This window comes from Sinocyclocheilus grahami, unplaced genomic scaffold (assembly GCF_001515645.1).
Source record: "Sinocyclocheilus grahami isolate Dianchi unplaced genomic scaffold, SAMN03320097.WGS_v1.1 scaffold659.1, whole genome shotgun sequence".
Taxonomy (NCBI): Eukaryota; Metazoa; Chordata; class Actinopteri; order Cypriniformes; family Cyprinidae; genus Sinocyclocheilus; species Sinocyclocheilus grahami.
This window is the reverse complement of record NW_015505838.1, coordinates 157,728-171,973: the sequence shown is the minus strand read 5'-3', so window position 1 is coordinate 171,973 and position 14,246 is coordinate 157,728. Positions and strand designations below refer to the sequence as shown.

General features: G+C 35.8%; 1 protein-coding gene across 3 annotated transcripts in view; it reads right to left on the bottom strand.

Annotated features, from left to right (window-relative positions):
- Positions 1-7,121: 7,121 nt before the first annotated feature.
- The window catches only part of LOC107558780 (centrosomal protein of 44 kDa-like), a 7,543-nt gene continuing 418 nt past the window's right edge, over positions 7,122-14,246 (bottom strand). Inside the window, exons 1-12 of one of the 3 annotated variants that reach the window (XM_016242459.1) lie at positions 13,714-13,922; positions 13,424-13,514; positions 11,384-11,531; positions 9,771-9,917; positions 9,363-9,461; positions 9,117-9,254; positions 8,531-8,743; positions 8,027-8,087; positions 7,914-7,923; positions 7,829-7,883; positions 7,495-7,529; positions 7,122-7,366 (exon numbers count right to left, since the gene is read on the bottom strand). In XM_016242459.1, coding sequence (XP_016097945.1) covers positions 7,318-7,366; positions 7,495-7,529; positions 7,829-7,883; positions 7,914-7,923; positions 8,027-8,087; positions 8,531-8,743; positions 9,117-9,254; positions 9,363-9,461; positions 9,771-9,917; positions 11,384-11,531; positions 13,424-13,512 — 1,044 coding nt within the window. In that variant the 5' untranslated portion in view covers positions 13,513-13,514; positions 13,714-13,922 and the 3' untranslated portion in view covers positions 7,122-7,317. Of the gene's footprint in view, positions 7,367-7,494; positions 7,530-7,828; positions 7,924-8,026; positions 8,088-8,530; positions 8,744-9,116; positions 9,255-9,362; positions 9,462-9,770; positions 9,918-11,383; positions 11,532-13,423; positions 13,515-13,713; positions 13,923-14,246 lie in introns of those variants that run through there. The other 2 variants (XM_016242458.1, XM_016242460.1) reach the window with 2 other exon arrangements.

Here is a 14,246-nt window from a genome sequence, read left to right as displayed (position 1 = left end):
TGACTAAAAATATTATTAATAGTAAATTAAAATCTCAAAAACAAGTAAATATGCCATCTGTCACTTGAAATAAAATAAAAAAGTTATAGGCCATGAATACTATTTTATCTACTATTTAGTTAATATATAACACAGGCCAGAAAAAAATAATAAATATTAAAAATTAAAACACACACACACACAGTTAAAGAGGTTTTAGGTGAAAAGTCACAAAGTAGCTGAAAAAAAACAAATTATTTCTAAGAAGCAGAATTCTAGATGACTCAAAAGTGTCCTCCCTTGTCAGAGGGAAGAGGAAATGTGCAAACATGCCATTATTGTTGGCAGAGAGGCAGACAAATCTAAGATAAGCAAGGGGTGTTTAGTTCATATATTCTTTACGGACTATGGTGGGAAAATCTAACACAATATTCTATTTTCTGCCAGTTCCAGTAGTGCATAGAGGCGATATCTTCAATGTAAACACAACAGGGATGGTCTCTTGGGATTGTGTCTGTAGGCATTGTAAACTCTGCTGCTTTTGCACACTTTGCCAAATACTGTATGAGCAGCCTGACATCTGACCAGGGCATTTTTAGATGATCTGAGATCATAAAACTGAAGGCAAAAACTTCTAAATTATATCTGAATCAGGTGTTTTGCACAGAAAAAGACATATACACAGAGCGACTTGAGGAAAGTATCACTGTGTACATTCCCAATGGTGTTGCTAAGGACTTGAGACTCAATCAGCTTGCAGGTTTACAGAGAACCCCTATGTTTATTTTACATCAGGGGAGCCAAGTGGCCCAAATACTTGCCTGTGTGCTCGTTTCTAATGATACAATGTTATTGTATGGCTTCCCGTGAGCATGTGAAAACTGTTTTGACTGGCAGGCAATGAGGTCTTGGCGGCTGGCCAAGGATAATAACTCGGCTCCAATTGGCAAAGAAAATAAGCATTGAGAGTGGTGTAAATTTGTAATCAAGGGACTCGGAGGAAATTCTTTTCGGAACAAAACTATGAAATACAATGAACACTAATTTACGGGGGTTAGCAAAAGAGCCTCCCAGAGAACAAATATTTAGCCCATAAGGCAACATGAACATGTAATGCAATTAGCTTGATATTATTAATACTGTAAATGTTCTACATCTGCAAATATTCTACATTAAAACCAAAAATGTCTCACAATACTAAGCTAACAAAAATGTTCTAAGAATGTTCCTCTTACGTTCTCATATTTTGAATACGTTATTTTTGTATTGTTCTCTGAGCATTCAAAACATCCCGTTTTTTCAACGTTTTGCTGTTTTCCTTAGTTATGCGAATGTTATATAAAACGCTAAGGGAACTTTCCATTTGATCATTTTGCAAATAATATGGGAGAGTTCTTTTTTAATGTTCTCTACAGTTCTGAAACAAGTAGTAGTAACATTTTAAAAATGTTAGACGAACTTCCAACTAAAACACTTCAGAAAACAACTTTCATGATGTATAAATACATTTTTTGCACTAACTTTTGAGAACATTATTAAAGATTAGATAACTTTGAACAAATGTTCTAATGATATTATTGGAAGGACGTATGTTCATGGCTTTGAGAGAACCTTTCAAAGACTTTCTAAGAACATTCCCTGTTAGCTGGGTAGCATTTTAACTTATTAAATACATCTTCATATCGCTGAAAGTCAAGGACATAATAAGTAAACTCATCTGTGATGCTAATTATATCTTTCTCATCTCACTCACTTCATCTCATTTGCTTATGCCCTCCAACCTTAAAAAATACTCTCATTAACTTGAGTGATTAGCTCAATTAGCCTTGTGCTGCTCAAGAGGTGCAGATGCCTGCATGGCCGCGACAAACTAATCAGGAATGTAAAGAGTTCATAGACATGCATGAGGTCCTGCTAATTAGGAGTGAGCATGAACCTAATGTGGAGAGATCTGGAATGGCGAGGCTGGTGGAATGGAATGAGGGGAGCTTGCATAAACATACACGCTTTAAGAAAGAGGAGGAATGCAAGAAGTGTTCCCTCTCACCCACTTCACTGAGTCGTTTCTCTCATTTCCCCCACCCCTCTTTCAGGACAATGATTAATGAGAGTAGGGGATTACAGCAGCACTGGAGAGCAAAAGAGCCGTGCGTTCAATGGCCAATCAACAAAATGACACATTCGTAATGAATGGAACCCTGTTCTCATCTTTCATTCATTCTTTCTTTTCTTTTTTTTTTCTTTTTTTAAATAAAGACCTGAGCAGGATTATTATTGCAATATGCTCTTATTCAACTAGGAACCATCATTGTAACACATTACATCATGGTCCAGCTCCAAACTATCCAGTTACAGTCTAAAAGTAAAGCAAACTTCCCAGTTTAAAAGACTAATTGTCTTGAATGTTGTGAGACACTTTATTTTCACTCAAGTCAGTCTTCATGTCAAAATGGCTGAGCAGATTTCAAAATAGGTGTGCTGTGTACCTGTGCTCTAAAGTTTAGCCCAAACAAACTGACTGCAGAAGTTGATGGTATGGAATGGAGATTTGATGAGCCTAATTTAAAAAAAAAAATAAAAAAAAAAGAGATAATTTGTTCTAGTCTCACAAAAGTTTGGGTTTTATAATGTTTTTGAAAGAAGCCTCTTATGATCACCAAGACTGTAAACTCATATTTTGAAATAACTAAAAATAACAAAACAAAATTAAAATAAAACTTTCAGCAGCCCTTACTCCAGTCTTCAGCACATGATCCTTGAAAAATCATTCTAAAATGCTGATTTGCTGCTCAAGAAATATTATTATTATCAATGTTGAAAACAACTTAATATTTTTGTGGAAACTGTGATACGGTTTCTTCAGGATTCTTTGATGAATAGAAAGTTCAAAAGAACTGAATTTATTTGAAATAATATATTTCTCATTTCTAGTATATCTAATTAACTTGCTACTACATGGTTCTTTCAATCTGACAAATCCAGATTTATTTCATTCTCAAAGCATTTGTTGTATAAACCCATTAAAAACTATGTTGTTTCTAGTTGGACTGATTAAAAAAAGAAAAGAAAAAGAATAATAAATAAATAAAACAAACAAACAAACAACTGTAACATTTACTCCCACAAGATGTGACTATACAGAGAAAACCTGCATGCCGTCACAAGGAGAGCAAAGCAAAGATTTATTTATTTTTTTTTTTAAAGCCTTTTCTATTCACATCTGGCCCGACAGAGGCCTGTTGATTCCGCAGGGGGTTTCTGGGGCCCAAGTTATGATGCTATGTAGCAAGGTCAGGATAGGAGTCAATGACATATATGAACATGAACAAAACTTTTAATGTAGTTGTCTGACAAGTTCTTGGAAATGTTTGGATTCAAAACGTTTTTAAACTTTTTCAGATATTAAAAAGTAAAGCAGCTTAGTTAAGCTGTAAGAAAAATAAATGGTCAAAGTACTTGCGTAGTACTTTCTTAGTTTATTTATATATATCTCAAGATGAATTTTAGCCCAGAAATTTCACATTTTAAACGTTCTGTGAAATTGTTAGTGACATTTAAAAAAAAAATTAATTGCAATTTACAAACATTGCATTTTAATATATTTGTTTTAATAATAATAAAAACACATCAGTGACTCATATGCAGGCATCAGCAAAACCCTGTGGCTAGTGAAGACAATGTCCAGCCCCTTCAGTTTAGTGAGCTCCAGCTGTTCAGACAGACACACATCAGTTCCCAAACAATCTGTGAGAGCATCCCTCCCACCTCTGACTCCTATTCAATACACACACCAAACATACATACATACAAGAAAGTCACAAGCATGCTCCGTTAACCAACCACACAAACACATGCACACACTCTCCTTCAACATAATTACAAAGGTCATCTGACCTTTCTTTTCCTCTCCATGATTGCTTTGTGTCCAATTATTATTATTGCAATATGCTCTTATTCAACTAGGAACCATCATTGTAACACATTACATCATGGTCCAGCTCCAGACTATCCAGTTACAGTCTAAAAGTAAAGCAAACTTCCCAGTTTAAAAGACTAATTGTCTTGAATGTTGTGAGACACTTTATTTTCACTCAAGTCAGTCTTCATGTCAAAATGGCTGAGCAGATTTCAAAATAGGTGTGCTGTGTACCTGTGCTCTAAAGTTTAGCCCAAACAAACTGACTGCAGAAGTTGATGGTATGGAATGGAGATTTGATGAGCCTAATTTAAAAAAAAAAATAAAAAAAAAAGAGATAATTTGTTCTAGTCTCACAAAAGTTTGGGTTTTATAATGTTTTTGAAAGAAGCCTCTTATGATCACCAAGACTGTAAACTCATATTTTGAAATAACTAAAAATAACAAAACAAAATTAAAATAAAACTTTCAGCAGCCCTTACTCCAGTCTTCAGCACATGATCCTTGAAAAATCATTCTAAAATGCTGATTTGCTGCTCAAGAAATATTATTATTATCAATGTTGAAAACAACTTAATATTTTTGTGGAAACTGTGATACGGTTTCTTCAGGATTCTTTGATGAATAGAAAGTTCAAAAGAACTGAATTTATTTGAAATAATATATTTCTCATTTCTAGTATATCTAATTAACTTGCTACTACATGGTTCTTTCAATCTGACAAATCCAGATTTATTTCATTCTCAAAGCATTTGTTGTATAAACCCATTAAAAACTATGTTGTTTCTAGTTGGACTGATTAAAAAAAGAAAAGAAAAAGAATAATAAATAAATAAAACAAACAAACAAACAACTGTAACATTTACTCCCACAAGATGTGACTATACAGAGAAAACCTGCATGCCGTCACAAGGAGAGCAAAGCAAAGATTTATTTATTTATTTTTTTTAAAGCCTTTTCTATTCACATCTGGCCCGACAGAGGCCTGTTGATTCCGCAGGGGGTTTCTGGGGCCCAAGTTATGATGCTATGTAGCAAGGTCAGGATAGGAGTCAATGACATATATGAACATGAACAAAACTTTTAATGTAGTTGTCTGACAAGTTCTTGGAAATGTTTGGATTCAAAACGTTTTTAAACTTTTTCAGATATTAAAAAGTAAAGCAGCTTAGTTAAGCTGTAAGAAAAATAAATGGTCAAAGTACTTGCGTAGTACTTTCTTAGTTTATTTATATATATCTCAAGATGAATTTTAGCCCAGAAATTTCACATTTTAAACGTTCTGTGAAATTGTTAGTGACATTTAAAAAAAAAATTAATTGCAATTTACAAACATTGCATTTTAATATATTTGTTTTAATAATAATAAAAACACATCAGTGACTCATATGCAGGCATCAGCAAAACCCTGTGGCTAGTGAAGACAATGTCCAGCCCCTTCAGTTTAGTGAGCTCCAGCTGTTCAGACAGACACACATCAGTTCCCAAACAATCTGTGAGAGCATCCCTCCCACCTCTGACTCCTATTCAATACACACACCAAACATACATACATACAAGAAAGTCACAAGCATGCTCCGTTAACCAACCACACAAACACATGCACACACTCTCCTTCAACATAATTACAAAGGTCATCTGACCTTTCTTTTCCTCTCCATGATTGCTTTGTGTCCAATTGATCTCAACAGAGTGATTCTCATAGTGTCTGCAGTATATAGGGCACTGAAGGGAATGTCTGGAAGAACGTTCAGAGGTCAGTGTCCCACTCTGTGCTGTCAATTGCAGAGAGAAAGACCACTGATGAAAAGCAGCTTTTCATCATTGCCTTGTACAAAAAAAGAAATATGAGAAGGGTAAAGTTGTCCTGTGAGACCAACAAGTCAGACCTCTGATGTCTTGTTTTGAGACATTGCTAGGTCAAAGACAGATCTTTCAAGTTTTTTGGGGGTTTTTTTTTTTACACAAACTGAAATCTGATAAATGTGATATCTTGTACAATGACACCCAACACCAAGAGACCATCCAAAGGTCACCTGACCTCAGAAATGTGCTCAGATTACTAACAAATATTAATAACATGAAAAAAAATACATTGCAAGTGTGTCCTATCAGGAGTCAAAGATTCCTGAATTCTGCGAACACAGACCCATAAATTGAAAATTTGCTGCCATTCCCTTTGTGTGATCACTGTCTCCTAAAGTACAACATTTAACTCCATGTAAAAGGGAAATATGGGGTAAAATGGCCCTGGATCAGAACAAGAGAATGTTTCTCAGGTGAAGTATTTCTGTGCTACTAACATCACCAAACAGAAAATAATCATTAAATAAGTTTCACAAACATGCCCCCGAACACAGAGTCACGTCCAAAACTCGTGTCATTGGTTGAGCCTATGCCGTAAACTATTCAGGATGCTCAAACAAACAAAGCACTGTTTTAATAGTGCCACAGAGCCGCGATGTTTATATACATTGTGGAAAAACGACATACACCTGACTAAACCCAGCATGGCACCTAAATGGTGACTAAGTAGTGGGGGGAAAACATTTGGGAGTTTTGGAATGATTGTGGTATCCCAGTTACAAACCCAACAGGTCAGGAAGGAAATTCAAAATAAACTTCATACACTCAGATTTATTTCTCTATTTTAGAACATGTTCTAAAGAAAGAATAGAACAATAACAAATACATGGCATTATTATTAATACACAAAGATATAATCCAGTCATTACACATTTGTATTTTATCTGATGTTCAAGTGAATGCAACAACTGTTGTGTGGCAATGGACTGATGCTGCTTTCAGGACAGAGTGCAATACAGAAAACTGACTTCAGAGGGCGCCATGAACTAATTTACCATTAGGTTTTACTTGGGTAGCAGTGACATCTAGAGGACAAGACACAGAATCACAATCCCCCCCCAAAAAAGCATTTTCTCACCCTCACGGTCTTTTACTTTTTTTTTTTCTTTTTTTTGTTGTTTTTTTAGAGGAACCCTTCACAAAGCTCTTTCCTATGAAAATTCACAAAATTGACACAAATATATATTATTATTAATAATAATAATAATAATAATAAACACCTTTGTATGAGAAACAGACAGAAATTTAGGAGTTTTTCAGTGAAAACCTGTCACTTCTGAAAACTCTCAATAAAAAATGGTGCCACATGTGGCACTAATGATTTTTCGTCATGAGACACAAAAAAACGAATGACGACTGATACAAAGTTTCCATCCGATTTATTCGAAATACAGTTGCCACCATACCATAACCCTACGGTGTTAGGCAAGACTTTTAATGAATTCGTTTTGGTCTGTTTATCAGAAAGTCTTCGTCGCACTAATTTTGGTGAGGTGAGAAAATAACGACAGAAATTCTATTCCTTTAAAATAAGTTTCTCTGGACTGTGATCAAATTTACATAGTCGATTCTATGTTTTGCAGAATGTTAGATGTATCCTTCATCCTGAAATGGGACAGAAATTTTTTTTATTGATGTGCAGTCCTGTGTCTAATTGACAATTTTCTTTATCACACACAAATCACAACCCTTCAAGAGAAATGCTAAACTATTTATATAAAAATAACACTTACATGTAAACTATTCTGTCCAGCCTTTCTTTAAAATTCTAAGAAACAGAAAGAAAAAAATATATAGCAGTTATTAAACTTCTCTTGAAAATTTGATGGATGGATGGTTGGATGGATGGATGTGATTGGATGGATGGATGGATGGATGGGTGTGATTGGATGGATGGATGGGTGTGATTGGATGGATGGATGGGTGTGATTGGATGGATGGATGGGTGTGATTGGATGGATGAATGGGTGTGATTGGATGGATGGATGGGTGGGTGGGTGGATGGATGGATGGATGGATGGGTGTGATTGGATGGGTGTGATTGGATGGATGGATGGATGGAGTCACCTGGGGAGCTGTCGGAGGAGAACTGGCTGGAGTGTGTCCATTATCACTGATGTCAGATGGTGGATGAATCACAGTAGAAATGCCACTTGCAGATACTTTAACAAAGATATAAATGGAAAATTCAAACAATTTTAGATTTAAGGAATGTATAGTTTCTTTAAATTATTAAAATTTTAAAGCTAAAATGTTGCCAAGTACCTGTGTCCTCTTTGAATCTACCATTGTCTGTGCCAAAGACATCATTTCCTGAAGTTAGACCCTATAGTAGTAGAGAAAACTTTGTTTTGTAAGCACCATAAAACACATTAACTCATCTTATATTCACTACTTCTGCAATGTCAGCTTGCCATTTTAAAACAAATCCTAAAATAACATGCTCATGAACCGTTAGGATGTTGAATTACTTAAAAATTCTCTTTCCTGAACACATCAGTTGCTGTATACTGGCATTTGACCTGTTGAAAGAAGTGGTTTGCAGTCTTCCTAAAATACTGTATTTTCCAAACGAATTTCCCATTTTTGAAACTAACACATGTGAGAGCTTTGCTAGTGCATGTGTATCTGCGCTGGAGAATGTCACTGCTTTTCATCACGTAATGCAAGCTTCATCATCAAAGTGAGTTTTGGGAGAAAGCAGCATTATGCCACAATAGCAATAGAAATTAAAGTGTACAGTTCCAAACAGATGTTAAACTCCTGTACCTGTGCTGAGGTCAGTGCCAGCCTGGTCTCCAGCAGCAGCACGCGACTCTCCAAGTTCTCCCACTGGTTGCTTTTGATGATAATCTTGCCAGCAAAGCTTTTCTCCAGAGCATGAATCCTGTGTTCCATAAGGGCCAATCGCTGCTCCAGTCTGCCAACACTCTCCAGAAGACTTGCTTCTACACCCCTCAGCCGGCTCTCTAAAACGCACTCCTAACAAGACAGCCTGTGCATTACATTGGATTGAACAAGAACTTTGCAGAAGATTCTGTGTTCTAGGAATTGGCATTTTGAATTAGTCTGTAGTTGAGTTCTCTAACACATTAAAAATGAGCAACTTATTCCCCCAAATCCATTTGGGGTGAAAAGGATTTAAAAAGATAGTACAGCAGTACAGCAGATAACAGCAGTGTATGTCTTATATTTTGTTTTAATCACAACAATTGTCACAAATAATGGTTCTCGTAGTGTTTCACACGTTCTTTCAACCATAAATGCAGACTACTTTGTGCATAATGTATGCTTGACTAGTTGATTCTCATGCACCTCCCTCTGTGTAAGTGTGTTGCAGGATGCGCATTCTCACAATGGAATCTTCAGGCTGAGACGAGTCCTTTTCTGTTTCCTCATCCTGCTGTGGCTCCTCTTCTGAGGAGCATCTGATCTGAGCTGGTACTGAGCTGCTACCAAGATGCCTTTCTACCAGTGGCTGCTTCTGAGGTACCTAAGAGGGACAGAAACACTGATAATAGTAATAATAATAATAAATATTATTAATATTATTATTATTATCAAAACAATTTTGCTTATTGTCCGAAACATGAACACCTACTGTCAGGTCAGTTAACCCCAGAGAGTTACTCTCAGCAGAAGGGATCTCATTTTTACTGGAGCTCTTGAACTGAGGCCTTCTCTTTGGCTTACTGACATGCTGTAAGAAAACAGAATAAACAATGTTTCTACTAACACAATATAATATAATATAATTTATTAGCTGAAAATTATTTTCCTATTACATTATGGCCAATAACCAATAAATGTCTGATATTACAGTATATAATATAATTATATCTAAAACACACAAAAACTAAAATAAATCATATCAATTAAATTAAATAAATTAATAATAGATCATATCAAATATACATAAAAATTTTCAAATATTGGCCAATAAGTGAAATTATTTAATGGTACCATATCTCTATATAAGAAAACCTGCATGGTTAAATCTTTGGAATACCTTGCTTTCTTTAGTGAGATCTTTGTGTTTGTTGAGAACAAGGCCAATGATATCACAGAGAATGATGACTTTCCTCTCAGCAAAGCCAAACTGAAGGAACTGCTGTTTGGTCAACAGTGGCTTATAGCTGAAAACATCCCGCAAGACCTACATTTTAAGAGATTTTCACATGAAAATGCAGATACAACAAACAAACCAACAAATAAATCAGAAATACTATTTGTGGGGTTTAATGTATTAAAATAATATGGAAGGAAATGCTTCCCTAAGTGGATTAAAATCGCAAACAAAAATTGGATTTGTAGAATTTCTGGTTCAGGAGGTACTCCAGAGGAGCCACCAAGACTAATCACAAGGAAAAGCCAGATGTAAACAGTGAGCTGTAGCGCAAAGGGAAAATGACGAATGGAAAAATATGACAAAACTGCTAAACACCACTTTCCTGCTAAATGCCACAAGGTCCTCAAGGTAACATGATGGGACCACTTATTCCCCCCAGAATATTTCATGGTGAGCTGCACATCATCCTGGGATGAAGGCCAGATCTCTTTTAGAACTGCATGAAAGGTCAATGAACAGAAGGAAGTGCTGAAAAACAGAGCAGCGCTTCAGTCCCACGGCTAAACCTACAGAATCGGCTTTGAGTTAATCTGAGATCAGACGACTTGGACCAACATGAAGGCCTGCCCCCTTTTTTTGTTCTCTCACTGCAGGAGAGAGACGTGAGCAGACAATTGTAATTACTCAAGACTTGGTGGAGAAGAGCTGCCAGTTGAACATCTGAGTGCTTTGCTAGAGAATATGATGCTGTGAATCACAGAGCTCTGGAGAGACCTGCATTTCTGATGTGGGGGTAAAACCCTTCCAGATCAGGGACAGTGCCAATAAATAAGGCTATTAGGACAGGCAACACAAAGCCTGGCTTTGTGAATTTCATTACATGTGAAATTGCTTTTTCAAAAAGAAATCCACCTCATTAAAGGCGGAGTGAAAAACATTATCAATGACTCATTCATAGTTCTAAACTCTGTATTGTTTGACCTCGAAAAATGAACTTTCTGTCCTCGAGAATAAGACAAAGCAACTGCAACCACTTTGATTTACTTAAATCAACCAATTCCTTAAAACCACAAGATCTTGAAAGAAACTGCAAACAATTTAAAAAAATCAAATTAAAGGGGGGTGCAAAACGATGCATGCTAATAAAGATCTGTTGTTGATTTCAAATAAAAATTATCCAATAACCCCAAGCCTAAGCCATGAATGGGATGAATATATTTTAAAGGCATAGTTCACAAATGAAAATTCTGTCATCATTAAGTCTTGATTTCTTTTTCTGTGGGATATAAAAGAAGATATTTTGAAACAATGTTTTCCTGTGTTTCTTTTTGTCAATGGACAGCAAAACTGTTTGGTTACAATATTCTTTAAAATACGTTCTTTTGCATTCTGCAGAACAAAAAAAGAAAAAGAAAAAGAAATGCATGAACAAATAAATGAATTGTAATTGTGTTCAAATATTTAAGTCAGAGTTCAGTTAAAAGGCTATTTGTACAACATATGCATAATAAGCTACATAATAAAAAATATAATATATGGTTAATGCAATTCACCTTGTAAACATTCTCAATAAATCGTAAATCATTCATTCCGGTTAGTTCCACACCATAATCAACCAGGTGCTCTGTGAGTGAGGGGGAAAAGGACGTGAAGGCAAAGCTCACAATAGGAAGACAAGCTGATGGATCTCCCACAGCCAGTCTGGAAGAGTAAAACACAACATCAAATTATGAAGCACTGGTACTGACAAACCTCTCGTTAAAAAGTGTCACAAAATCAACACCGCATAAAGGTTTTAAATCAATTATAAAATGTATTTATTAATAACATGCCAGCACAAAATAACCATCTTAAATTGTCTGCAAGCTATTTTGAGTGTCGTGCTGGAGACAAATTAAGTCATCTTTCTGGATCATCTCCAGCACATACAAGCCAAATGGATCTGTCTTTTTCGAGAAGCATGTTGTGTTTGATGGATCTCACATCAAAACCTCTTCACTGAGCATCTGATGTGCAGCTTGGGATCCTGGTGGAGAAACAGAGCTGGTTTTTGTAAAGCCTGTTTACAAAATATCTCAGCACTGGAGAGGCTCCGGACAAGTCTTCAACTTTTCAAACTTCAAAACAAAATATGGGACATGAAACACTGGCAGAGCCCCATTTTGGATGTTTATACGAGTCAAGATGTTTAAAACCTAGGCCAAAAAAAGTGGGGGTGGAATTGGGGACATCGATGTCTAATGAATTACATCCTGCATATATCATCTCCATTGACTGTCATTCAGAAGAGTTATGGATTCATAAAGCTTAGATTGAGTCCTGTGAAGTGAAGGATATTTGTATCTAAAAAAAATCTAGGATTTGTTCCTGTGGTCACATTTTACTAGTGGGGGTACCATTTAATTGAGGTTCAAGGAAAATATATAGAGGCTAAAACCTGCTTTAAACAGCAAAGATATACAAGGTAAACATTTTGAATTTCATTTCCTATATTCTGCACCCTCTTGTCAAGCATGTTTCCATGTACGCAGCAGAATTCTATTTTGGACCACTGCCAAAGATGCTGTGCAGAAACCCAGACTTCAATCAGTGGTACTCGATTCACTAATTCTGCTAAACTGATGTTGTGTGTCCCCCTACATGACATGGATATAAGAACAACACCATATCACACTTTTTTCCCCATTTCCACAATGAAGACCTCAGGGCAGGGGTGCCCAAACTCGGTCCTGGAGGGCCGGCGTCCTGCAGAGTTTAGCTCCAACCCTAATCAAACACACCTGAAGCAGCTAATCAAGCTCTTACTAGGCATACTAGAAACTTCCAGGCAGGTGTGTTGAGGCAAGCTGGAGCTAAACTCTGCAGGACACCGGCCCTCCAGGACCGAGTTTTGGCACCGCTGCCTCAGGGTGTCTCTTTGACAGCTGATCAACCACTTGAACCTTACCTACCCCAGCCAATACTTCCTTCTCCCCATCTAGGTCACCCAAACATAAAAGGGCTGTCATAAGACTCCTTCACAATAATATTTAGAGCAAGCAATGATCTTGTTTAATTATCTTTTAGAGTGCTAACATGAATGCTGCATAAGAATTAATATTTATAAAATGCTCACTCTGCAAATTTTTCACTACCAGTCATTTTTACATGGGTATGATCAGAGTCATGAGCATGTACATGAATTAGGAAAATGTCTTGCGCAGAATGATCACCTGAACACCTGAATTTCCCTGAGTAGAATAAGTTGGCAACTGAATTGAATTACGGTTTAATCCAGTCAGATGAATTTCTACATTTTTAAAAAGTGAAACATATGAAAAAAAGGACATGTTCAAAGTTCATGTTTGTATGTATGAATATTGTGTGTGCATATATATATATATATATATATATATATACATACACACACACACACACATCAGTCTCTAATATATATATATATATATATATTAGGGACTGACATCTCCATATCTCTGTGTTCCACGGAAGATAGTTAGTTATTCTAGATTCCAGAAACATCAAGTTAATTAAATAAGGAGAGAATTGTTATTTTTGGTTGAACTCTTCCTTTAACATGCATCAATATTTCATACCTTTGATAGTCCACCTCTCTGAGATACTTTAGAGAACGGAGAGACGCTTCCAGCTTTCTCAGACATCCTTTCAGATCACCAGTGGTCATTTCTGTCATTGTCAGGATGGATTTCATCAGGAATTTCATTTGTATTAATATGTTAAATACATAAGTTACCGCTGTCAATTTACCATTCATTGACCATGCAATGTAAAAATATCTTGGCATGTTGTTTTAACAAGCACATCCTGTTTTACTATTATATTTGACTATTAGCGTTTGTAATACATTTACAACTTTGTGTCTTACCGAAAGTTGAATTTTATAGTAATCCAGAGTTATTGCTTATTCCTCCTGTTTGTTTTTGCCGCTGAAATATTCCGGTTTGTTGTGATTGGTTTCTACGCACCGGAGACGACGGTTCAAACCAGTGTTTCACTTCTACACGTTCGCTTCTTCTTCTTCTTCTTCTTTGGAATTTTTTGGCGTATTATTCCGCACCATAGGCACATACCGCCACCAACTGTTTCTAATCATACAGGGATGATAGTCCCGCCTCTATTCATACACATTCACTTCTTATATTAATTATTTTAAATAGTTTCCATTAAATAGGTTTTGTGTTAAACTTAAAGCACATTTTTACAAATTTGGTAATGCAATTTCATGAAATGATTTATTTGACAATGTATTTATTCCATTGCTTCACGTATTTAATATATCATGATTTATGTATTTATTTTATTGATTTAATCATTGCTTCTTTCATTCCATGTATTCGTTTCATATTTTATTTTGTTTTATTTGTATCTTATTGTAAATAAGCATACATGGGAGAGGGG